The sequence below is a fragment of the Theropithecus gelada genome, chromosome 2 (genome assembly GCF_003255815.1).
Source record: "Theropithecus gelada isolate Dixy chromosome 2, Tgel_1.0, whole genome shotgun sequence".
Lineage (NCBI taxonomy): Eukaryota > Metazoa > Chordata > Mammalia > Primates > Cercopithecidae > Theropithecus > Theropithecus gelada.
In genome coordinates, this window is record NC_037669.1 from 110017410 (window position 1) to 110042408 (window position 24999).

The window sequence follows — 24999 nt, forward strand, 5'->3', positions numbered from 1 at the left end:
GTCTTTGGTCTTGTAGTAAGCTCCTGTCTTTGGTCTTTGTCCTATGGGGCATACATGGCTTTTTCATCAACTCTAGTATCTTCTTATATCTGACCCTTAAGGGCCAAACTGAAAAATATAATTAGTAACCAATGAAGGACTAGTATTTTTCAAACCTCATTTCCAAGTTTCTCTTAGTCTTTGCAAGGAAACAGTCTAGTTCTGACCACAATTTAATGAAACTGTCCAATTAAAGTTACTTGAAAATGTTGGACAGAAACTTTTGAAAGATATATCATCTCTGATTTACAAGTGAATGGAATCAGAATTTTAGAACTTCAAGCTATACATGGAATTATATCAGGAATTGGCATAATCAACAAATTCAACTCCTTCATTTGAAAAATGAAGAAACTGACCCAGTAGTCCACAACTAAAATCTGTTTGGCTCATTCCAGCTCGGTCTCCCACTATACTATTATATTTCAAATGAAATAGGGTTACCAATTTGAGACTCACAGAAATTAGATATAACTTCTATAATTTTTTTTGCTAAACTTTTTAAAATTATGTAATACTTATCACAAAGTATGTGTAACTAATGATCTGAAGCACAATAAAACAAATGCCAGTGAAAATGTTAAGAATGGAAATATTACTAATAAAACTTATCTTTACAATTCCCCCTGCCCTGCTGCAGGCTGCTGTGAAACTGACATATAAGCAGACGGCACTCCCCACAGCTTCCTACCCATGTAAATCACCTGAGGAACCACAACTTCTCTGGCCCTGGGCCCATAGCTGGTGCCATTTTGAGAATTTAATGCTGGGCTGTGCCTTAAAACACTACTGCAGCTACCACCTGTCCAAGGTGGGAGAGGGGTGACCAGGCACTCCAGTCCACCCCTAAGACAATTCCCACGACCTTGCTACTGGCTGTTGTGAGACGGAGGTGTGAGAAGACTGCACTCCTCACAACTTCTTACCCACCTGCACACCTCACCTAAGAGGGACCCTGCACTCTCTGGTTGCAAGGCCACAGCCAGCACCATTTGGAGCGTTTAATGCTACACTGTGCCCATTTGGGCCAAGTGCAGGCTGACTTGCTGCAGCTGTCTCCGATCCAAGGAGGGAGAAAAGAGACCAGGCACGCCCACGTACTCTGGTGACAATTCCTGCCACTCCACGATGGCTGCTGTGGGACTTCCTACAGCTTCTTACTCATGCTGTTGCACCTTTGAGAAAGGTTGCACCCTCCCTGGTGGCAGGCCTACAGCACAGCCACCACAGCCCATACCTGAGTATTCTGCCAGTGTCTCAGGAACCACCCCATCTCTGACTGTCACAGCCAGCACCTAAAGGTACTACAAAGGGGCCTGAGGACTAGTCTGCTGGCCCAAACCCATCCCCCAAGTCCTAAGGTATGCCATCCAGGGGCCCAGATAGTTACCAGCCCAGTGCATCACTGCTGGCACATGATCAGTCCTGCTATAGTCTGTTGGGGCAACTTAACCTACCAATACCACCACAGCTGACACCCACTCACGTGCACTACCAACAGGCCAGAGGACCAGCATGTCCAACCCATTGCAGCTACCAGCAACACCAGTGTGGACCTTCTGGGTTCCAGTGAGTTGCTTTACCACCACTACTGCCATTACCTGCATCACACCAGCTGCCCAGGGGCCTGAAAACCCACCTACATGTCTGGCCCATCATTCCCACTACCAACATCTGAGCAAGCTACCCAGAGGCCCAGGAATCAGCTTTCCAGGACCCACTAACACCAGTGACAGCACAAGCTACTCTCGGGCCTAAGAATAGATACACTCAGCCCACCACTGCCACCAATGGGGCCCAAAGACAGGCTTACCTGGCATCCTAGACTGCAGCAAAACTTCAACAAAGGTCAACTAATAACCATACCTTAAGTCACTGAGGAAATCACAGATACCACTGACGTTGTGTACTGCCTAAGAAATCATACAAAGACCACACTACCACAGGCACCCCATATCAAAGCATCAACTACATATGTACATCTTCAGGAGAAAATCCTCCCCTAGGAAAGCAATTTCAAACAAATGAGCAGAAGCAACTGTTACATGAGATATGCATCTATCAATGGAAGGACACAGGAACCATGAAAAAGCAAGGAAATGTGAACCACCATATGACAACTGTTCAGCAACAGATCCCACTCAAAAAGAAATCCTTGAAATGCCAGATGAAAAATTCAAAATATTAATAGAAACTCAATTAGATGCAAAAGAAATCTGAAAACCAACACAAAGAAATCAGAAATCAATTCAGGGTATGAGCAAAAAATTTACCAGGGAGATATCTAAAAAAACAAAACAAAACAAAAAAACAAAGTAGAACTGAAAAACTGAAAGAACTACAGTACACACTGGACACTTCAATAATAGACTACACAAGCAAAAGAAAGAGTCAATAATAGATAAGACAAGCAACAGAGAGAATCTCAGACCTTGAAGACAGGTCTTTTAAAATAATCCAGTCAGACAAATTAAAAAAAAAAAAAAAGAATAAAAAAGAATGAACAAGGCCTTCAAGATATTTCAAACTAGTAAAGTGACTGAACTTACAAATTATCAGTTATGCCTGAGGGGTAAGAGAGAGAAAAAAGCTTAGAAAGCCCATTTAAGGAAATAATTGATGAAAACATCTCAAGTCTAGTGAGAGAGTTAGACATCCAGATACAAGAGGCCCAGCAATCCCCAGGAAAATACATTTCAAAATAATACCTCATCATGGTGTATTGTAATCAGAATGTCTAAAGTCAAAGTGAAACTGCAAGAGGGAAGTTAAAATTCGCAAGAGAAAAGCATCTAGTCACCTATAAAGGAAACCCCATCAGAGTAACAGCAGACTTCTCAGCAGAAATCTTACAGGACAGAAAAGAATGGGACAGAATTTTCAAAGCACTAAAAGGAAAACAAAAACAAAAACAAAACAAAACAAAAACACATCTGTCAGCCCCCAATTTTATATCCAGCAAGAATAAGCTTCATAAAGGAAGAAGAAATACCCAGCCAAGCAAACACTAAGGGAATTCTTCACCACTAGACCAGTCCTCTAAGAAATGCTCAAAGGAGTTTTAAAATGGAAACAAAATGTCAGTATTCACCATCATGAAAACACACAAAAGTATAGGACTCAAAGGTCTTATAAAACAAATAAACAAAAGAGGGAGAGAAAGGAATCACTGGCAACATAACAGAATTCTGGTATTTGTCTTTCTGTGTCTGAGTTGTTTCTCATCATCACTAATCATTAGAGAAATGTAAATTAAAGCCAACAATCAGAATGGCCATTAAAAGACAGAAAATTTTGTATGTAATTTATGTTTATTGCACTCTATGTTTATTGCAGCACTGTTTACAATAGCAAAGATGTGGATTCAACGGAAGTGTCCATTGATGGATGACTGGATCAAGAAAAGGTGGTATATAGGTACAATGAAATACTATCCAAATAGAAAAATGAATGAAATCCTGTCTTTTGCGGCAACACAATGTAACTGGAGGCCATTATCTTAAGAGAAACAACTCAGACACAGAAAAACAAATACCATATGTTCTCACTTATATGTGGGAGCTAAATAATGCGCACACATGGAGGTAGAGTGTGGAGTGATAGACATGGAAGACTCAGAAGCATGGTGGGGGTATCAGAGGGACACGGATAATGAGAAATTACTTAATGTGTATGATGTACAGTATTCCAATGATGGGTAGTACACTAGTCAACACTACACAATATATCCATGTAACAAAATATACTTGTACTCCATAATTTTTTACAAATAAAAATAATCGGAGAAAACTTTATATTTTTAATTGACTACATTCAAGTTTAAATACATACATCTCAGAACTGAATAAATTAAAATGAAATTATTAGTGATTTTGACTAAAAATTTTCTTGCATATATATACACACATATATGTATATATATGCATACTATCTATGTCAGCCTTTAGGACGTTCTTTGGAACTGTTTAGGTACAGCTCTACAGAACCTAGCCCAGTGACAGCATTACCCTAACCTGGTAGAAAGTCACCGAGTATGTCCACTCTTAGAGGAAATAATTTTGGTCTTTAGCAATTCATAGACTTCATCTTTTTCAGCCACATTTATTACAATGATCTTTTTTTTTTAAAATTATTTTTAAAATTGTGGCAAAATATCTTTTACTCCTAAATTTTGAAATAAAGTGTTCCTGAACCTCCTTCAGGCCAGAAACATTCTTCTGGTTTAATATCTAGTATCAAACCTCTCTCCCTCTCTTCCCAGTAATATTTATATTTGATTAACTCTTTGGCAATTTTTGCTGGAAAATTTTATGTAAGCCTTGGTTACTTACTACATTTCCATGATGGTTTTGAATTCTGTATCCTATGTGCCATATTTTGAAGGCCTGATAATTTGGGCTTCCACTGTAAATCAAGTGCAAGAAATAAATGCTTGGTGCTGTATGTAGGCCACAAGATAAACTGTTATTGTCACAAGTTAACCATTTTCTGCCCCAAAGACAGCCATTAGGCATTTCTTCTCCTAGTAAATGCTTTTATTCAACCAGTTCTATTCTGTACTTCATAGGCTGCTCAAGAAAAAGAAGAACTTCAAAGGGAAGGTGACTGTTTGGATGCTAAGATCAACAAAGCTGAAAAAGAAATCTACGCTCTAGAAAATACCCTGCAAGTGCTGAATAGCTGTAACAACAATTACAAGCAATCTTTTAAAAAAGTGACTCCATCTAGTATGTAGGAGTTAAAATTTTTTATACATATATACAGTGACAAGTGCATGGTTAAAAGGAATACTGTGAGACATGAAGAACAAAAGTATACTATGTTTGATTGGGTCAGAAAAACTAATCCCTTTTCTTTGCTCCCCCCATGCCGTTTTTTTGCTATGTGGTTTTCTAGGGTGTTACTTCCATTATTAGTTCAGGTTCTGTATGGCATATCACCTCTCTAGGGTAATTAATTCAAAAACTGAAAAAAATGGCAGCATATTGCTCCTCTATGTTGACAAAACAAGAAATGGCTACTACATGCCCATAGTGTTTTTCTACAAGTGGATATAAAAGATTTAACCTTTCTTAACAAAAATATTGGTGCAATTTACATAACACTTTAAAATTTGATTTCTACATAGCATGTTGAAATTTTAAACTAAAAATGTTCTACATTTCAGGTGATGAGTATGAGCTAAAAATTCAACTAGAAGAACAAAAAAGAGCTGTTGATGAAAAATACAGATACAAACAAAGACAAATCAGGGAACTTCAAGAAGACATCCAGGTAAATTCTACAGACATTTTAGTAATATGCCTTCAATAAAAGTCAACTATCATTACTGCTACTTCTATTCTCTTGCTCTTCCACCAAGAAGACAGTTATTTAGAATCTCTTTTAGGGAAGCAGATAGTAAGAGATAACAGTCTCTATTTAAAGGAGACAAAAACAAGTGCTCAAAGTCTTAGGTAAATTAGTTAAAATCCCAGTGCTAAGCCCTGACAATTACTTGTTATTAGTTGGTAGATAATGGTTATTATGATCTACCCATTAACCCTTTAATGAATTTTAATTTCTTAAAGATCACATTAAGATTGCTCCTTAAAACAAAAAAGTTTGAAAGAAAAAATAATAATATAGTAGAAAGTAGTTACTAAAGCAAATCACTGAAAGATAAAAGAATGTGCCTTGTAAGCAGGTGCTAAACATTGACTTTACTAATAAAGCTAAAGAAGAGATACTGTGAATCTTTGCAAATTCCATGATTTCAGTTGTCATTGTTGTTTTATTTTTTCCAAAATACTATAAAAATACTTTCCAGTTAAATTACATACAAAATTTAATCCACAAAACCATTATACAGTCATGCACTGCAATGGGAATGCGTTCTGATGAATGCATCCTTGGGTGATTTTGTCACTGTGTGAACTTCATTAAGAGTGTACTTACACAAACATAGATGGTATAGCCTATTGTTGCTAGGCTGTAAGCTTGTAAAGTGTGTTACTGTACTGAGTACTACAGGCAACTGTAACACAATGGTACTTGTGTATCTAAACAAATCTAAACAGAGAAAAGGTACAATAAAAATATGGTATAATGGATTAAAAAAACAGTACACCTGTACAGGGCACTTACCATAAATGGAGCTTGCAGGACTGGGAGCTGCTCTGGGTGAGTCAGTGAGTGAGTGGTGAGAGAATGTGAAGACCTAATTGCTGTACACTACTGTAGACATGATAAACCATGTACACTTAGGCTACAGTAAATTCATAAAATAATTTTAGTTCTCCAATAATAAACTGACCTTAGCTTACTAGAGCTTTTTAACTTCAAACATTTTTAATTTTGTAAAATTTTTTGACTCTTGTGGTAACACTTAGCTTAAGCACACATTGTTCAACTGCACAAAAATTTTCTTTATATCCTTATTCTCTAAGCATTTTTCTATTTTTTTTTTTTACTTTTTAACTTGTTTTGTTAAAAACTAAGACACATACACACACATAAACCTAAGCCTACCCGTGGTCAGGATCATCAATACTACTGTCTTCCACCTCCATATCTTGTCCCACTTGAAGGTCTTCAGGGTCAGTAACATGAATGGAGCTGTCATCTATGATAACAATGCCCTCTTCTGGAATACCTCCTGAAGGACCTGCCTGAGGCTGTTTTATAGGTAATTTTTTAAATAAATAGGAGTACACTGTAAAATAATGAAAGTATATTGTATAGTAAATACATAAATCAGTAATATGTTTTATTATCACTATCAAGTATTATGCACTAAACATAATTGTATGTGCTAGACTTTTATATGACTGGCAATGCAGGTTTGTTTACACCAGGCATCACCACAAACTCATGAGTAATGTATTGTGCCACAACATTACAACGTCGCTAGGTAACAGGAATTTTTCAGCTCCATTATAATCTTATGGGACCACCATCATATATGCAGTCCATCATTGACCGAGATGTCATTAAGAGATACATCACTGTACTTATTACTCACCAACAGAAATAATGTATATTATGTACAAAAATAAATGAATTAAAATTAAACAAATACTTGATAAATGACAAGTTATATAAAAGTCAATTTCTGATTCTAAAAAATACATGTTAATACTTTTTCTACAGAGCATGGAAAATACATTAAATGTTATAGAACATTTAGCAAATAATGTCAAAGAAAAGTTATCAGAGAAGCAGGCTTATTCATTTCAACTAAGTAAAGAAACGGAGGAGCAGAAGCCAAAATTAGAAAGAGTGACCAAGCAGGTATTGACATCTTTTAAAAACTGACCTTTCATATTTACATTTTTGAAGTCCCAAATCCTCCTTCATCTATTAAAAATATTAAATTCTGGAAAACAGGTTTATAGAATAATTGACTATTATTTACCAACAGTGTGCAAAACTCACAAAGGAAATCCGTCTTTTGAAAGACACAAAAGATGAAACACTGGAAGAACAAGACATCAGACTTCGTGAGGTCAAACAGTTTCACAAGGTTATTGATGAAATGTTAGTTGATATCATAGAAGAAAATGCTGAGATCCGTATTATCCTTCAAACATACTTTCAACAGGTAATACAGCACCTTCTATTAAATATATTTCTTAAACACTTCATGAAAATAAAAACTTTTATGACATTCATCATGAAGTGAAAGCTAATTAAAAATATTTCTCTTCTAAAAAACAGTAAGTAGTACTAATGATTGCTATTGAATATTCCTCCAGAGTGGGTTAGAACTACCTACGGCTAGTATTAAAGGCAGTCGTCAGAGTTCTAGATCTCCTTCACATACTTCACTACTATCAGCAAGGTAAGTGGAAGGTTAAAAAAAATCTGCTTAACTCTCACAGCTGTACACTAAGTGATCCCAGCCACTTCTACATTACCGCAGCTGTTGGACAGGCCCATGGACTCAAGGCCAGTGCTCTTTTCACCCTCAGACATCTCACTAGTCAGCATCAGGTAGATTAGATGCAGAAACAGCCAACAGAACAGAGCGAGACTCCGTCTCAAAAAAAAAAAAAAAAAAAAAAAGAATTTCCTTCTGACTTCTGCTGGTGTCACTATTTCTAGTATAGCCCAAGTGCTCTGTGACTATCAGTTATTTCAGTAGGATAAAACAGAAATAAATTTGGGGGCTACATCTAGCATTTGGGGGTGAACCCCAAGTTGGGGGAAATTTTTAAAAAACATATAAGGGCCGCTTAGATGTAAAGACATATAAGACACGATTTCTGTGATTAAAACCACATTGTGGTATTTTACATAATCAGGATTTGACTTTATGAAGCTTTATTTTGCTAAAAAGGAAACTTTTTTTTTCTTCTGCAGTTGTTATCCACAGTTCTATCACCAGATGCTTAAAGCAACATTCTTGTGCTTTGCTGACAAAAGTTTATTAATAATGATCCTGATTTTAGAATTCACAATCTCCTGCATTCAGCAGCTACTTATTAAATTACTATTCCTTAGTCCAGGTAAAAATTTCATGAAGAGGCCCCTATAAACAGTGTTTCATTTAAGTAAAAAAACTGTTTCTATATAATTGAACATCCCTGTACTTTCATAAAATACATATTTAAAACTTATTTCAGAATTATATAGCTAGTTGTTTTTCAAATGACCCCACCATTTTATTCATCAATATGCCTCACTCTTCTCTTCAGCTTAAATTAAAAAAGGTATCATTTTATAATTTTTGCCAGCACCAAATCCTCTTGGCCCTCTTTCCTCTGTCTTGGAAACTTTCAATGCTTAATGATTCCAACTCTAAAAAACTGATTATAGTTCAAAGCATTTTTACCATGTAGGAACATACTTACTGAACTACTTTTCTACTGGTTTGAAACTCATGTATGTTCATCTTTCTTTTCCTCTTTAAACTTTTATCTATTGATGGTCATTTAAAAACGTATTAACACTACTAATATGCACTTTTTTGATCTCTTTACTTATGGAATCATTATTTTGCCAATAATGATAGAGTCTATACTGAAATACAAACTTTGCATTAAATTTATAATTCTGGTTTTTCTTCTAGGTCATCTAGGAGTACAAGTACATCTACTTCTCAGTCTTCAATTAAAGTACTGGAGCTTAACTTCCCGGCCTCTTCTTCACTAATAGGCAGCCCTTCTAGGCCAACTAGTGGTAGAAGTAGCTCTAGTAATGGTAAGAGCAAAAAGAGCAGCAAATAAACATTTTAATCTCTTCTGAAAAAGTTGTAAACACAAAAACAAAAGTATACTTTAAAATACAAAACGACCCAACACATTTTAGATAAAATGTGTTATCCACTAGATAGTGGAAAGTGTAAAAACTTAGTGGTAAATGTAAAACTTGTTAAAAAAAAAAAGGAACGTTCTCATTTTCTCCATACTGAAGAAAAACATTAATAGCAGATTCTTAACAAGGCTACATATTATACAAGCATAGAAAAAATGCTGTATTTCACTGTAATTTTGATGTTCGTAGTGTTAGAAAATAGTTTGCTTCATTATTTCACGAAACTACACTCATTTCTAATGTAACAATCTTTCAAGAAGAAATGTCTAAAAATTTACTGTACTATTATGAGCTTATTACAATGTGAAAATCTCAATTACCCTACAAGACACCAAAATTAGGTTTTCTTTATTCAAAGTAACTATTTCTCAGACTTTTGGGGGAGGAAATTTGTTAAAGGCAGTTTCTTCTTTTGCTGTAATTTTTAACCAAAAAATAGCATCAACCCCCCACACCCCCCCAAAAAACCAACTGATAAGAGAAACACTGTATATCAATTTTAAAATGCAGCTTAAATTTATAAAAATCACTTCTGACCTTGAAGGAAATCATATGCATTAAAGATTTGCCAACCAAGTATAAAGAATATAATTTTGAAATTTTCTTAATAAACAATTTAATGAAAGCTAGATAGGACATGATTTGCAATAGAAATTTCATTTAGTGTGAGGTAGACTGCCAAATATAGTAGTTTTTCCAGTTAATACTTTATTATAACATGTGCCCAACACTTTGTACTCTTGGAATGGTGTGGAATATTAGAAAACTGGATTTTAAATAAATGTATTAGAATTCATGAATGTAAATGTTGTCTCCTTCAAACCTGGGGAAAAAATACTCATTACAACTGTCATTATTTTAGAACTGTTGTTTGTATTTCTTTCTGAAAAGCAGTAGTGGTAGTGAATAGTTCTCCTGATTATTTTTTGTTTTGTTTTAGAAATAGGAAAAGGCATAGCAAAGTCCAAAGAATAAGGTGGGCAGAAAAAAACACTAGGTAATAAAATTTCTGGCTAAACTACTGCTCTAATGCATGAGATTTATAAGACCTAAAAACTGATTAAAGTCACTTTGCTCATCAAAGTTCTTATTCTCAGCCCTATGCTAGTTTGGGAATTACTTAAAACTTGAAATAATATTAAACACTGTTCTATGAAGGCAGAGGTTGTATCTTACTGCCTCTGTAACCTTGGATAGTTACTTCCCTGTTTTCCTCATTTGTACTATAGACACAGAAAGTTACCTACAAGTTTATTGAATTGGATATTAAAAAAATCCACAGGGCTTGACACACAGAAATTGCACTAACAACCTCTACTTACCGAGTTGCCACCTGGAGCTTAGCACAGTATTTGTGGAATGGTTTGGTTCTTAGGCCAGCATACAAATCTACATTTAATCCTTAAATAACAGTTCTAACTTCAGTGTACTAATGATAAATGGTGCAACAGGGGATCAACCTATCTCCAAATCTGGACACTTATCCTCATATCCAAAAGTCACGCTTCATTTGCTTATGGAGACCAAGATATGATCTTGAGAAAAATTACTGAAGATGTCGCTAGGGATTCTTGACAATGTAAATCCCCAGTAATTTTTGCTGTGATGAGCTTCCTTAGAAATTGGTTTGTCTACTCTGCTTAACATGGCAAAAACTGCAATTACTTTTGCACCTACCTAATAAATTCAGGTAGCGTATAGGATAAGGTACTATTCTCTTACACTGAATGGGGTGTAATAGCCATTCAGACTGATGCGAGATATCTCATTTGGTTTTAACTTGCATTTCTCTAATTAGTGATGCTGAGCATTATTTTATATGCTTCTTGGCCATTTTTATGTCTTCTTTTGAAAAATATTCATGTTTTCTGCTCACTTTTGGATAGGGTTTTTTGGTTGTTGAATTCCTTGTAAATTCTGGATGAGTCCCCTGCCTGATGCATAGTTTGCGTATTTTGTCCCATTCTGCAGGTTGTCTGTTCACTTGTGTTCTTTTGCTGTGCAAGAACTTCGTAGGTTACTTAAGTCCCATTTTGTTTTTGTTGTGTTTAAGAAACCAGTCTGGCTGTCACCCAAGCTGGAGTGCAGTGGCACAATCAGAGCTCACTGCAGCCTTGAACTCCTGGGCTCAAGCGATCCTCCCGCATAGCTGGGACTATAGGCATGCACCACTACACCCAACTTATTTGTAAATTTTTTGTAGAGATGGAGTCATGCTGCGTTGCCCAGACCAGTCTCAAACTTCTAGCCTCCAGCAGTCCTCCTCCCTCAGCCTCAAGTGCTGGGATTACAGGCATGAGTCACTGTACTCAGCCCCTCTTGCTTGCACTTTTGAGGTATGAATTATGAATGTGCCTATACCAATGTTGGTAGGTTGGCAGGGGGTGAGGGATGAGAAATTATGAAATGGGTTTACAATGTACATCATTTGGGTGATGGTTACACTAGAAACCTAGACTTCACCACTATACGATATATCCATGTAACAAAAATGTACTTGTACCCCTTAAATTTATATGAATTAAGGAAAAAAAAATGTTTTTAAATGTTGTGTTTAAAATTTTAGGCTGTACTAGGGATTCCAAAATGTCAAAGGCTATGCCAAGAGGTAGTTTTCACTCATTATAAACACCACAATGTAGGACACTATGTAAAGATGATACTGGAGCTATTAATACATAGAATTAAGGACTCATTTAAGACGAATTTCTTAAAGAATCTTCTTCTTGATGCAAAGACTAATGCTTTGAGTGACTAGCCGATTTCTACCACCATTATCTATTGCTCTTGAGCAGGGTTTCTTTTCACTGTTCCATTTGTAAAACAAATTTCAGATTTCTCACTAGGCTCTCATCACTGGAGTTTGGTAGACACAAATAATACACACTCAGTACTTAAGGCCTAGACATTTTACTGTTGGCAAGAACTGCAAGACAGAACAAGGAATAAGTCTCTTCTTCCTCTATTATTCTCCCTCACTTAGACCTCTGCAGATACCCAGCTACCCATCCACTTATCTAGTGTCACTGTGACAGTATCTAAAGCTCATTATAATTTACAGCCTTGAGAATCTTAAACTGCAAAGACTCCAATGACATCATAAACCCAGTACTTATGATTCCTATCTCTATCTCCCAAAGAATATACTACCCTATTTTCACAATTTCGGGAGGATCTTTATAATCCAAGTCTCTTTGTTCGTCAGCTGTAGCTGCTGGAATTTATTCTGAGTAAAACCAGGCTCTAGTTTGTCTATTTATTTATTCAGACTCTGAGAAAGGGGTCATCAGAGAAGCATCAAGGCACAGGAGGCGGTAAGGAGAAATGCAGGTCAGATTTAAAAACATGCCTAATGCCCTCTGGACTGAACATCTGCAATATGAGGACAGTTTCCCAATTTTCTTTCACTACAAAAAAGGCAGATTTACAATGTGCTTGTCTGCTACTGCTATGTTTTTGCTAAAAGGATTCTTTTTCTTTTCTGATTTACCCTTGCGTGGAATACAGGCCTTAAGGGCCTTGCAAATATTTAAAGTTAAAAAGCGTTTTATGGCTATGCTAGCAATGAGGTAAAAAATAATAACGGAGAAATAAGCAAAATGGGCTTCTATTCAACTTTTATGATCTTATTCCTAAGGCACTTATGCTGGGTGGAAGCCAATGACTGTTCACAAACCACTTTTAATCAAATCAGGCTTTAGAGGAAAATTAAGACATATAATCTACCATTTAAAAATTAAAAAAAAATTGGGCAAAAAATGTAATATTTAAACTGATAAATATAAAAGTGTTCAAGAAACATTCGAACATATAATCTTTCAAAAGCTGACGATTTTTAATTTAACAGAAAAATCAATTTTTATAAAAATGATCCAAGTGTTCAATGCACAAATTTTTCTCTCAAACAGCAGGATAAGATGGACCCAGGAATTCTCATATACCGTAATCGAATGAAGAAACAGTACTTTCAGAGAATTATCTTTAAGTGAAGAAATTCAAATTGTCAGAGTAATATACTGTACATAAACATATACATAAAAACTCTAAAAACCAGGCTGTGACAAGGGACCTACAACTGAAACAAAATTTGAGAAAAGCTTAAAAGCATTTGTTTCCTGTAATCTCTACAAATAATTTTAGGAGCAGAGATTTCTGCACTGAACTGTTATGACTAAAACACCCAAAAACTTAATGGCATTTTGTGTAATGGTGCTGATATCCTTGGTGTATTAATTTTTTGACTTATTTCCTTTTTCTTTTTCAAATTCAGCTATCTGATTAAATATATTCAGTAAATTCTGAGGTAAATTTTTTTTAACACTGCTTTCTGAGTGTTCTTTGCTATTTAGTGCATCTTCTTCTGGAACCTCTGTTTTGATATCCTCCCCATAATTGTCCTCTCTTTCATATTCTCCTTGATTTGTATTTAATCGGTATCTTTGCTCATGTCTACTGAAATCACGTGATCCAGAGTGAGTATATTTTTTGTATTTCTCAACTGACTTCCACGAGTAGTCTGAGCTTGCTGGCGAGGTAGAATGCCTCACAGAACCTGGTTCCCACCTTCTATAGTGCTCTTTTCTTCCCTCTATATCCTTTTCAAATCTCCTATAACCATAAATCTTGTCCTCTGAATTCCTACAGAAGGAATCTGAGGAATTTCTTCTACTAGAAAAATGTCTTTCTGATTTATATGGCTTTTCTGTTTTGCTACTACCTGCTTGGGTTCTATAGCTATTATAAAAATCTCTTGGATCTTCAGACCTACCTCCAAAATCATCCGGTATTTCAAGTGAAGATGAAGAGAGAGGGCATCTATCTTTCTCTTTTATCTGTGTCTTTTCATACTGTAACCTATCCTGCTTCCCCAGTAGTTTCTCCACTTCTTGTTTATGGTTAAGAAAAGACGCTGAAGTATTAGCTGGAACTGGGTAGCACTCATCTTTCCTATTCTGATCTATCTGACTTGAGGATGCCCTAGATGAATGCCTTCTGGAACTGCGAGAAGACTCTGAACGGTTCCTCTTATGTTTCTTATGCCTTTTGTGACCAGAAGAGGAAGAGGATGATGATGAAGACACTGATTCATCAGCAGAAGAAACACTTGAAGAGGAAGAAGTTGATTTTCTTCTTTTCTTCTTTAGCCTAAAAAAAACAGTTAACCTGTCATATATGTACAAAAATGTTTCTAAATTATTCATAAAGATGTGGGCCCGATTTGTTTCCTTTCAAGATTTTATAAAAGCTGTGGTTCAGATAAATGATACAATAATCTCGGCTATTACAAGATCTGATTTTACTATTAAGCACTTTTGGGGGAAAAATGCTTGCAGACAGGTATCATTGTAAGCAAATCCATCATTTCTGAAAGACAGACTTTTTCAACACTACCTTAAAAACTTAAGACTACTGAACACATAAAGGAGAACTCAAGTTTTTTATTTGGCTACCTCTAGTTCATGGTTTCTTCACCTGATTACTGGTATATTCAGCCAAATAATTCTTTGTTGGGGGTGGGGGTGGGAGCTGACTTGTGCATTACAGAAAGTTTAATAGCATCCCTGACCATTATACACTAGATGCAGTAGCACCCTCAGTTATGGCAATCAAAAACGTCTCCAGATCTTGTCAAATGTCCCCGGGGGAATAAATCCCCCCCTAGTTCAGAACCACTGCTCTAGTTCTAAAACATTTCTTCCTAAAATATAATTAAAGTAACTTATTCTATATTTTAATTCTAAGATACATTTTTTTGGTAGAATTCTAGCCTCAAATTCCACTTCATCTCTTTAATAGGAAAATACATGGAACACATATTTGCTAAAGATTCTTAACAGTCATTGATTATCACTTGAAATACTTCTATATTTTTATTTATTTTACCTCCAGTATGGCACTTTGGGTTCAATTCAGTAGTTGCCTTAAGTTTAAAAATACTGAATATTATAGTTTACCTCTTCTCTTCTTTTAAGAGCTTACGCAACTTTTCTGCACTTGTTTCTATTTTCTTTGTTTTCTGCTTTTCTTCCTTTTCAGCTTGTTTTTCTCTTAATTCCAAAGATTTCTTTTAGAACCCAGATATCGAAAAAAACCACACGTTAAAAATAGCAGCATATATAAAACCCAGTATTCAAAAGACCACCCCCAGCCAGAAACCCAATTTAGTAAAACCAAATCACCATAGAGCCAGCATTGAACAGTATTTTTTTAACATAAAAAAATTAGTCATACAGATGTTTGGCATTAGTCATTGAAATGGCCAGGACAGCATTGAGGACCATATTGCAGTTGGTATCCCATAAAAAAAGGGGAAGCCATTGCAGTGGTACCCATGACCCAGAGTGCAAGAAAGGTTAAAAAAAAAAAGTACATAAAAATTATTTTTAAAAATTGAAAAATTTAAACAGGACACATTTTACAAATAAAATTCAAATAAAGACATTCCATTAAGGTGAATTGAAGGAGGAATCACCATGTTCAAATACAAACCATTTAAAAAAATAGCACAGCCCAGTTGGATGCATGATTACATAGGAAATCATTTTCCAGTTTGTGGATGGGGATGAGCAGCACCAGATGTCACAGACACAGCAGCAATGGTCCAATTCAGAAGAAAATGCATGAGAAAACATCATCATCAGTATTACAGGAAAAGACAATTTAAAATATGTCTCATAAAGGTTTTTATAATTAACTCAATTATAGTAGCAACAATGGTAATTTAACAACCACCAGGTAAGCTCACTACAAAGACATTTCTCAAAACAACATACCAAATTTAGGTAATAGTTTTCTCATAGCTATTTTTACTTTCAATTACGGACAAATACAGAGGCACTACGAAGCAATGTCAAACCCAATTAGGAAGAACCGTACCTAAAAAGAAACTTTTCATAATGCCTTACTTAAGTAATCTAGAAGTTTCCCTTAGAAGAAAATTAAGTTTGGGCATTATTTCAAATATCACTAAATTTTTCCAAGAGGAAATAAGGAATCACCTGCATATATTTATGAAGTTTCTGCAAAGCATCCTCTGCATCTTTAAAAGTCTCATCCAAAGCCAAAGCTTTCTTATAGTAACTTTCAGCATTTAAAAACTTTTCTTCTTCTTCTAACCTAAATTTAAAAGAAAGATTTAGCTTTTTTGTAAAAACAACAAAACTATCCAAATATGCATACAGGTCAGAGGCTTATAAGAGAGAGCTTACTAGGGAAAAGCCACATTTAGTAAATTATTTTCCAAAATAAAATACCAAAATAATATGCTTTTTACTGTAATTTATTTCAAAGACCACATAAACAGAAATCCATTACTAGTAACTAATATCCAATATTGGCACATTTTGGCAGTAATACATGAAAGCCCATGATAAATAGGTGTCCACAAATTTAGTATAATCTTGAACTGTAGCACGTAATTATAGCAGCAGGCTCCTTTTCCCTAGCAGTTTATGAAAAATTATCTATAGAAAATTTTGGAAATCTTTGGAAATACCAACATACACATATATCACAACGAGCCTGTAAATAGCATAATCATTAAATGAAACTCACAAGTGTGGGTTGTGAAACACCAGAATGAGAAAGTTTAGACACAGAGCAGTCAAAGGACGTTGCAAAGTGCTTTTGGTTCTTAGAAGGAAAAAGAAATTACTGTAAAACAAATACAAGGGGATCACTTTTGTGTCAGTAGACTGGATATGGGAAACAAAGGACAAGTCAAAGATGAGCAATATCTCTGGCTTAAGTAACTGCAAGGTATTGCTATTCACTCAGCTAAAAGACACCAATACAAGGCTATAAGACAACCACATACAAATAGGTACTAGTTTTCTACCTAGTAAGAATGTAAAAAGTTGCTCCAATCATTAAATAGAAGTTCCTATGAATTATCAACGAATATTGCAAAATTTAACTAACTTGGAATTTGTGATCACAAACAGGAATGACTATACAAATAGTACAGCCATTAAACCAAAAAATCTGAGTATATTATCCAGGGAAGGAGTATTTGCCTAATCTCTTGTACTTTTCCATTTATTTATTGAAACCAAGAGTGTTCTAAATTAAGTGCTTAAGAAACTATTTCCTTATGTTAAGTTCAAAATTTTTTAGTAGTTGGTTGAACATAAGACCTCTACTATTAAACAAAATCTGACACTTACTGTCCTCCTCTCTCTACAAGTGTCTGGCAGAGGTATTTTCTTGCATTTCTGTGAGTTGGACAGTTTTCTAATGCAAGCTCAAAATCTTCTATTGCTTTGTTCAAACTTCCTTTTGTCGCATATCTAGAGACATGAAACAAAATTAGAGGGCTGTATCTCACAAGCTCTTCATAAATCTTGTTTGCATTTACCTGGTAAACATTCCTTAAAATCCAAGTATGATTCACTTACAGTGCTCCACGAGCTACCAAAGCTTCCACGTTTTGTTTGTCTATTTCCAAAGCTTTATTGTATTCATTCATAGCATCCACATGGCGTCCAACTTTAAAATAATCAACTCCAATCTTCACACTAAGACAGACATTTGTAAAGCATCACAAACACTTCAAACACTATCTAAATAAAATGTTAGCGTGACTAAGTTTTAAAAGCAAATGTCATCAAACTTGGCAAATATTTATTTTTCAGAATACTCACAATATACCTAAGGAGCATTCTTCTGCCTTTGGACATTTTCACAATAAATATTGGTGAAACCCAGATATCAATATACTAATTCCTTTTGAGAAAACAGAAACGCTGAATAAAACTTATCTGTTAAGTGTAAAACCTGGTAAGTGTAATATGTAAGACTACTTACATCTATAAAAGAAAAGCTCATGTCAAAAAGGCATCACTTTAATTCATCTCAAATTTGTCTTATTGATGACATAAGCATGCTTGCTTTGCCCTAAGCTTTTAGACTAGATATAATGCAACTGTTGAAAGACAGTCTTCATACCATTTTAAAGCCCAAGACGCAGACTGTTTTTTTCTCAATGCAGAAGCAAAATCATCTTCAGAGAAATTTTTGCTATTAAAGAAAATAAAAATTAAAAAGTTAAACCACAAATATTTTTTAAGTAACTATACTTAATTCTGCTTGACAGGCACTCAACACTGAAAGTATGAATCCCAAGCAAGAAATTTGCATTCTATTTACATACCAAAATCTTTGAACTTTCGAAATGATTATTATTGTTAAACAGTATTTTTCTTGGCTGGGTGCAGTGGCTCATGCCTGTAATCCCAGCACTCTGGGAGGCCGAAGCGGGCAGATCATGAGGTCAGGAGACTGAGACCATCCTGGCTAACACGGTGAAACCCTGTCTCTACTAAAAATTAAAAAAAAAAATTAGCCAGGCATGGTGGCGGGCACCTGTAGTCCCAGCTACTCAGGAGGCTGAGGCAGGAGAATGGCGTGAACCCGGGAGGCAGAGCTTGCAGTGAGCCAAGATTGCACCACTGCACTCCAGCTTGGGTGACAAAGCGAGACTCTGTCTCACAAAACAAAAAAAACAGTATTTTTCTTTAGCATACACATAAAATTCTTATAAAAAGTTTCTGCATCCTTCTCTACTTGTTTACATGGTATACATCTTAATCACTGATAAGACAGTCCAGTCCAGAAGATGGGATCACCTGGTTCATTCAACCTTTGGCATATGCCTGCTACTAGGTGGCTTAGGACGGTCAAATATGTCCTTCAGCTATGCAGCTTCTGAGCTTACCACCACTCCCCTCACCACCTAAGAGAATAATACTGATTTACTATACCTTTGTAGGCCTCTCATTAAAGATGGTGGATTAGATTCATCTATTCCTAGTTTTTCTAGAAGGAATTCAACTACTCCTGGATTAACAAATCCTAAGGAACTCTGCATGATATTTTCATAGGACTCCAAAGAATTGCTATTTAGTTCAACACTTCTCCTTAAAAAAAGAAAATACAAACACAAAAATTGTAAAATGACTAATCTGACACTCCATTTCAGACAAATAGTAAAGAATAAAGAAATAGTATCATTTGAGGTTTAAATATTAATACCATTTTTTGCATAAGATGGTGTGGCAATATCATGATATGGTTACCTTTTCCCAAGTCTGAAGTAGTTTAACTGTTATAAAAATAACATGAACACATTTTGCAATAAGAGAAATTAAAATTCCCCTTTGTTGTCAAAAGTTTCACAAAATTTGGTATTCCTCAATGCAAGAGACTTTCGTAATGAACTGTTGTTGAAATAATATAAATTACCTGTAGTACAAAGGAAGCTCTTCAGAGCTAATTACACCTAATTTAATACCAGATAGGTGTGGTGGAAGAGAAGAGCTATATAGAGATACTGCCAGCTTTTCATGGTATCTGTCAATATCCTTGATTCCAGCTTAAGAAAAAAAAAGAGAACTAAGCTTATTAGTAAGAAAACGTAAACTAACATAAAAAATATAAACTTTCCCAAACACTACCCACTTAGACTGTATTTTTTAAAATTAATAAAAACAAAAATTCAACAATCATTACTTTTTTATTAGTATGATGAAACTAATCACCTCGGATGATGTCACCAGTTTGGTAATATGATAAAGGATCCCCATGGTTACTGTGAGACGGCACATCTCTTAAGGGACAAAGAGCCTGTAATGAGAAGTATTTTAAAACACTAGACATTTCAAGCTTTGGTAAGAACAGTGTCTTCTTTTATCTTCGCTATTTGGTATGAAACAGCTAGTAGATGAACAACCTAAAGTAAAAATTTAAATAACGATTTAGTTAAAAGTAATTTTTGTGTCCAAACACAGTAAAATATGTTTGCTGGTTCGGTTAAAAAACTAAAATCTCATGAAACTTTCCATTAGTTTAGGAACCAAATATGATGGCTTATGACAGTATACTACACGCATCAAAAGCAAACTAAAATTTGTCTAAAAGGTATAAGGATTCCAGTGAAAATGAAATGTGAATTCTCCAAAGTTTTTGTCTGTTATCCAGTCTGTAATACCTTCTGCTTTTCTTCCTTTTTATCCGCCTGGATAGATGGCAAATACCCAATCTTTTATCATGACACATTAGTTCAAATTCAGGACTATCCATCTTGGGCAAAGTATTATTGTAAATATATAAATGACAGAAATTTCTAAATTATCCACATGAAAATATACAATGCCAAATATTAACTAATTAAGAATACATATGTTCAACTACAAGAAATAAGTCTGAATACCAATCAACCTCACTATGTCCACTAATACCTCTTTGAGCACTTAAAAAAGGACACTGTGCCTGCCAACCAGAGTTTAAATCTAAAAAATCCCCAAAACCAGAATTGGAGGGACAAACTGGGTAAGTAACTTTCACTAATTTTTGTTAACGATTTTTCTCCAATTAACATTTAATTTCCAAAAGTATCTTGGCAGGTATACTTGAGCACAACTGCATGCAAAGATATAATTCTTGCATTGAGGTGAATTAACAAAAACAGAAGCAATCCAAATAACAAAAATAACTTACTGTGATTTCTAAGTGGGCTATATCTCTCATGATACCACTTCCTAAACAGATCAACACCATGAAAAAACCGAATTCCCGAATAGAACTAATTCTTCCAATCACTATATCACCACGCTCAATATCTCGGAAAAACAGCTCTCTTCGATCCATACTAGGTATCTCCATGAATTGCTCTAAAGGTGGCATGACTGCATAATGATCTTAAAAAAAAAAAAAATTAACAAAATCACTAACGATAGTTTTGAGTTCCGTTTCACCTGAAGTACTGTTAAATAGAACGGCAATCTTAAAGGTTTTAAGGCTAAACTCACCTTCACTATCTTCATTAATTTCAGAAGTTGCAGGTGCATCTGATTTCCAGGAAAGTGCAAAAAGCAGATCTGCTTTTTTGGAGATGAATTTCTGTATCTCGATGTTGTCAACTCTCTTCTCTTTTCTTAAAAAGAAAAAAAAAAAATACGAAAATTGGTTTATCTGCAAAGCCTTTTTACAAACTCTAACCTTCTGCTTACGGCTTTCATCGGCCATTCCTCTCCATCCCAAGCTCCAGATCATGCAATCTCAGAGAAAAAGTTTTAACTAGGCATTCTCTCATTAACTAACCTGGAGGTGGAGAACCGGGAAACTTAAAAAATGACGCCTCCAACCCAGATACGAAAGCTCAAGGGATTTTAGCTAAGGAATCTGCGCCTCTAGCAAGCAGTGCCATAGAAAAAGTTCACCCCGCAAACCGCATTGCACACCTCAAGAGCGCCCTCCCTCCACCCAGCCCAAGGCACCAGCGCGCGATCCTCCTGTGCTCACGGCCGCGGCTCCACTTCCTCCAGACGCAGACTCGGGGCTGCGGTAGTGGCTGCCAGAGCTGCGTCCCCTCTCCCGTGACGCAGTGGCACCAACGTCGCATTACCTGCCCTGCAACGGCTGCTGGGGCGGCGGGCCCCGGGTTGGCTCGGCGGCCGACCCCAGGAGGCTTCGGAAGTGTGGATTATCCTGCTGTTCGCTCCGGAGTAGAGAGAGCAAAGAAGACCCATGGCAATTTAGCGACTGCCGCAGAAGGTCCCGGTCCATGGCTAGAGACTGCAGGGCCCGGAGGCTGACGGGCTGATGGTCCCCGGTTCCGTGTCCTCTACTTGAGCCGGGTGGTACGGGAAGCAGAAGAAACCGTCTAGAGGCTGCCGGAAGTACACAGAGAGCACAACCAGTTACACCCGGAAGTGTTCTGGGGCCGCCCCCACGGCGGCGGCGCGGAGCTCAGCCTCGGTCTCGCGAAACCGAGCGAGACTACGGAAGGCCGAAGGATTGCGCTCAGCATTGCTTGGGCTAAAGTCTGAATAGGGCTTCCAGGAAGTGATGTATGTGAGAAGTTTCATTTTTCAAATGTACGTGGAGTCGCTATTGCGTCGAAATAGCTCGAGCGCTAACCTAGGGTAAACAATAATTCCTTTTCGTATTCATCAAGGTGCTTCTAAGTGCCAATACCAGGGTAAGAACCCCAAACGAGTCGCACAAGCTTCTTCCCTCGAAGTACTCTGTGTAAATCAATACCTATGTCTCTGACGTAACCGCATTCAGCCGGCTGCTCCGGGAACGTTTCCAGGTCTTTTAACGTGCAGAAGGAAGGAAGGACACGGACATTTGTTAAGCACCTGGAGTGGTATTCTCCATCCATACCCCAAGTACTGTTAGTGATTGTGAGTTCTAAAACTAGGATGGCTTTAATGTCTCGACATGTGCATATGCCATTCAAGTGTTACAGTAACTGTAATGTATACATTCATTTCTTATTTAGTTTATCTCAATGGTTGCTCAAAATTTAGTGTCTGTAGGACTTACTGTATAGTGATGTGTACGCAAAAGTCAATATACTGTACTTATGGACAATTGAAGTGATTTTCAAAGGGAATTTCAACTTAGGTCCTCCATCCCCTTGCTTATTGACTTGAGAACCCAACCACTACGATAGCTGTTATACTTTTTCATTTTAGAAGACGAGGAAACATGCTCAGAGAGTCTCAGTAAATTGCTCAATGTCACACAGATAGTAAGAGGCTAGAGTTAGGGTTCCAAATGAAGTATTAATTGATCTTCTCAGGCAGAGTTGCTGGATTGAGTACTTTATCATATAGAAGGCCTCAACCCTAATTTTGAGATCATGTAGCTTCATTTTATTCCAGTAAAAAATTTGTACCATTTAAATATGTGCAGTGCAAATAGTTCACTATAGTCCTCTTGAGCAGAAACAAACGGTGGCAGTTAGTCTCCTTGCTTCCCACCATGTGTCTTTGAGGAAATCAACTTGCCCTTCACTGTGTTACCACTTTTGTATAGGAAATCTAGTCCAGAACATAATCGATAGTGACACACTGTTTTGTGGAAAACCTAGGCAAATAGGTAAACAGTTTATTGAAATTTGAGAAAATGCAACAAACAAGAATGCAACTGTAAAAGATAAATTTGGGCTGGGCGCGGTGGCTCACACCTGTAATCCCAGCACTTTGGGAGGCCGAGGGCAGATCACTTGAGGTCAGGAGTTCAGAGACCAACCTGGCCACCCTGGCGAAACCCCATCTCTACTAAAAATACAACAATTAGCCGGGCGTGCTGGCTCATGCTTGTAGTCCCAGCTACTCGGGAGGCGGAGGCACGAGAATCGCTTGAACCCGGCGGTCAGAGGTTGTAATGAACTGAGATCGTACCACTGCAGTCCAGCCTGGGTGCCGGAGGGAGACTCCATCTCAAAAAAAATAAATAAATAAATTTCAAGCTTCTATAGGCATATCAACTTTAATAAATGGTACAGACTGGTTTTAAGCCATAACTCTAGAGAATGGTTGTTTTTAGGAAAGAGTGCTGTCACTGAAAAGGAAAGCTGACCACTAAAAATGATTATAGACAGCTTGGTAAATACGTGATTTGTGTTAGAGTCAATCTGTGATCGAGGACCTCATTTTTTGGAGGGACTAAGAAACCAGTGTCTGAGAACCGGATGCCAAACAGTGTTACTTAGCCTGGGAATGTCACCTTCTGAGGCCATTCTTTAGTAGCACATGGTTTTATCACTATGGGATCTGTCTATACTTCTTCCTAATTCCAAGACTAGGATAACCCTCCCCCACCTCATATCTTGAACACCTAAAATGGCCATGAACATAGAAAGCAGCTCCTTTTAGGGGGTATGCAGCATTTATCTGGAGTGATATTTTTCGTATAGTAGTGACAGAAGAAACGAACTTTAAGCAAATGTACTCAAAACTCAGGGTGGGATTTTCTGTCTTTGGTTAGTTCCTTATGTGAAAGTAGCCCCATTAGTTGGGTGCCAAAGGCAGTCTTATTCTTTACTTCCGGAATATCACTCCCATCGCAGAGGATAAAGCCTTTTACGGTTACAGGTGTATTTGAATTTTCTTTTGAGACAGACACCCCTTTGCCTTAGAAGGGGACAGAGCACTGGATCTTTGACATAGGACTGGAGGGGGTGAGGAAAGGAAATGGGACTAGCTTTGCTTCTCATTTTAGAAAAACCAGTCCCACATATGGGCCTTCTCAAGTGGGTGAGGAAGAAAATACTGTTTTTCTTTTTTACTTCTTGCTTTACCTTAAAAAATATCTTTTTCGAGAAATGTTTCCAGATTAAGCAATATGAATAACTAAATGAATATGTTGAGGAGAGGGACAGGGGAAAGTGTGGGATGGGGTTGGGGGAAGAAGACAGGACATTTAAAGCAGTCAGATCTTTGATGTCTGGTTCCTTTGCCTATTTTTATTGTAAGTGTTAAATTCCATTTCTAAATAAACACATAGGTACATTCTTTAATAAACACTCTAGACCCTAGAGATATAAAGGTGAAGAAAACAATTCTGGTTCTTGAGTGGTTCACAGTCCAACACAGGATTAGACATAAGAAGAAACACATAATGGCACAGTGGTAAGTGCTATCGTGGACGCCTACTAGGGTGTCTGCATAGATCCCTCTTTTCTGTGAAATGAGGTAGTGGGAGTTGCTGGGGGTAAGAAGAGAGAGGGGGAGGCAACTATGTGCAGTCCAGGCACAGAGGGCAATATAATTAAAGAAGTAGAGGTGTGAAGAAGCAAGATGCATTCTGGAGACAGCAAGTGTGAAATGGAGGTAGGTAGGGATATTTTAATTATAGACATTTGGTTATGTA

The 24999-nt window shown here is 36.6% G+C and overlaps 2 protein-coding genes across 3 annotated transcripts in view; one reads left to right on the forward strand and one right to left on the reverse strand.

The window, feature by feature from the left end:
* The window catches only part of CCDC39 (coiled-coil domain containing 39), a 57994-nt gene extending 47862 nt beyond the window's left edge, over positions 1-10132 (forward strand). The window contains exons 15-20 of the mRNA XM_025376951.1: positions 4607-4766; positions 5207-5313; positions 7171-7311; positions 7442-7621; positions 7776-7861; positions 9092-10132. Of these exons, the coding sequence (XP_025232736.1) occupies positions 4607-4766; positions 5207-5313; positions 7171-7311; positions 7442-7621; positions 7776-7861; positions 9092-9248 (831 nt within the window). The 3' untranslated portion in view covers positions 9249-10132. The remainder of the gene's footprint in view (positions 1-4606; positions 4767-5206; positions 5314-7170; positions 7312-7441; positions 7622-7775; positions 7862-9091) is intronic.
* TTC14 (tetratricopeptide repeat domain 14) lies at positions 5790-22026 on the reverse strand. Of its 2 annotated transcripts, XM_025376953.1 has the most exons (13): positions 21740-22026; positions 21144-21268; positions 20833-21032; positions 19875-19959; positions 19579-19708; positions 19098-19253; positions 18283-18354; positions 17733-17852; positions 17502-17624; positions 16335-16452; positions 15291-15400; positions 14105-14481; positions 5790-6733 (listed from the first exon to the last, which is right to left on the reverse strand). In XM_025376953.1, exons 1-13 carry the CDS (start codon positions 21898-21900, stop codon positions 6546-6548), a joined length of 1965 nt encoding a protein of 654 aa, XP_025232738.1. In that variant the 5' UTR covers positions 21901-22026; the 3' UTR covers positions 5790-6545. The 2 variants fall into 2 exon arrangements, with proteins under 2 accessions (XP_025232738.1, XP_025232737.1); XM_025376952.1 differs by lacking the exon at positions 5790-6733 and having other exon boundaries at positions 12998-14481.
* Between the last annotated feature and the right edge of the window lie 2973 nt (positions 22027-24999).

Excerpts from the sequence above, each read along its gene's own strand:
- TTC14 (XM_025376952.1), bottom strand. The coding sequence starts at position 21,900 with ATGGACCGGGACCTTCTGCGGCAGTCGCTAAATTGCCATGGGTCTTCT. Across the intron at positions 19,960-20,832 it reads TAGCCCACTTAGAAATCACA|GCTCTTTGTCCCTTAAGAGA; the intron begins GTAAGTTATTTT and ends TTCTCATTACAG. Across the intron at positions 16,453-17,501 it reads CTTGTAGAGAGAGGAGGACA|GTTAGAAGAAGAAGAAAAGT; the intron begins GTAAGTGTCAGA and ends TTTTAAATTTAG.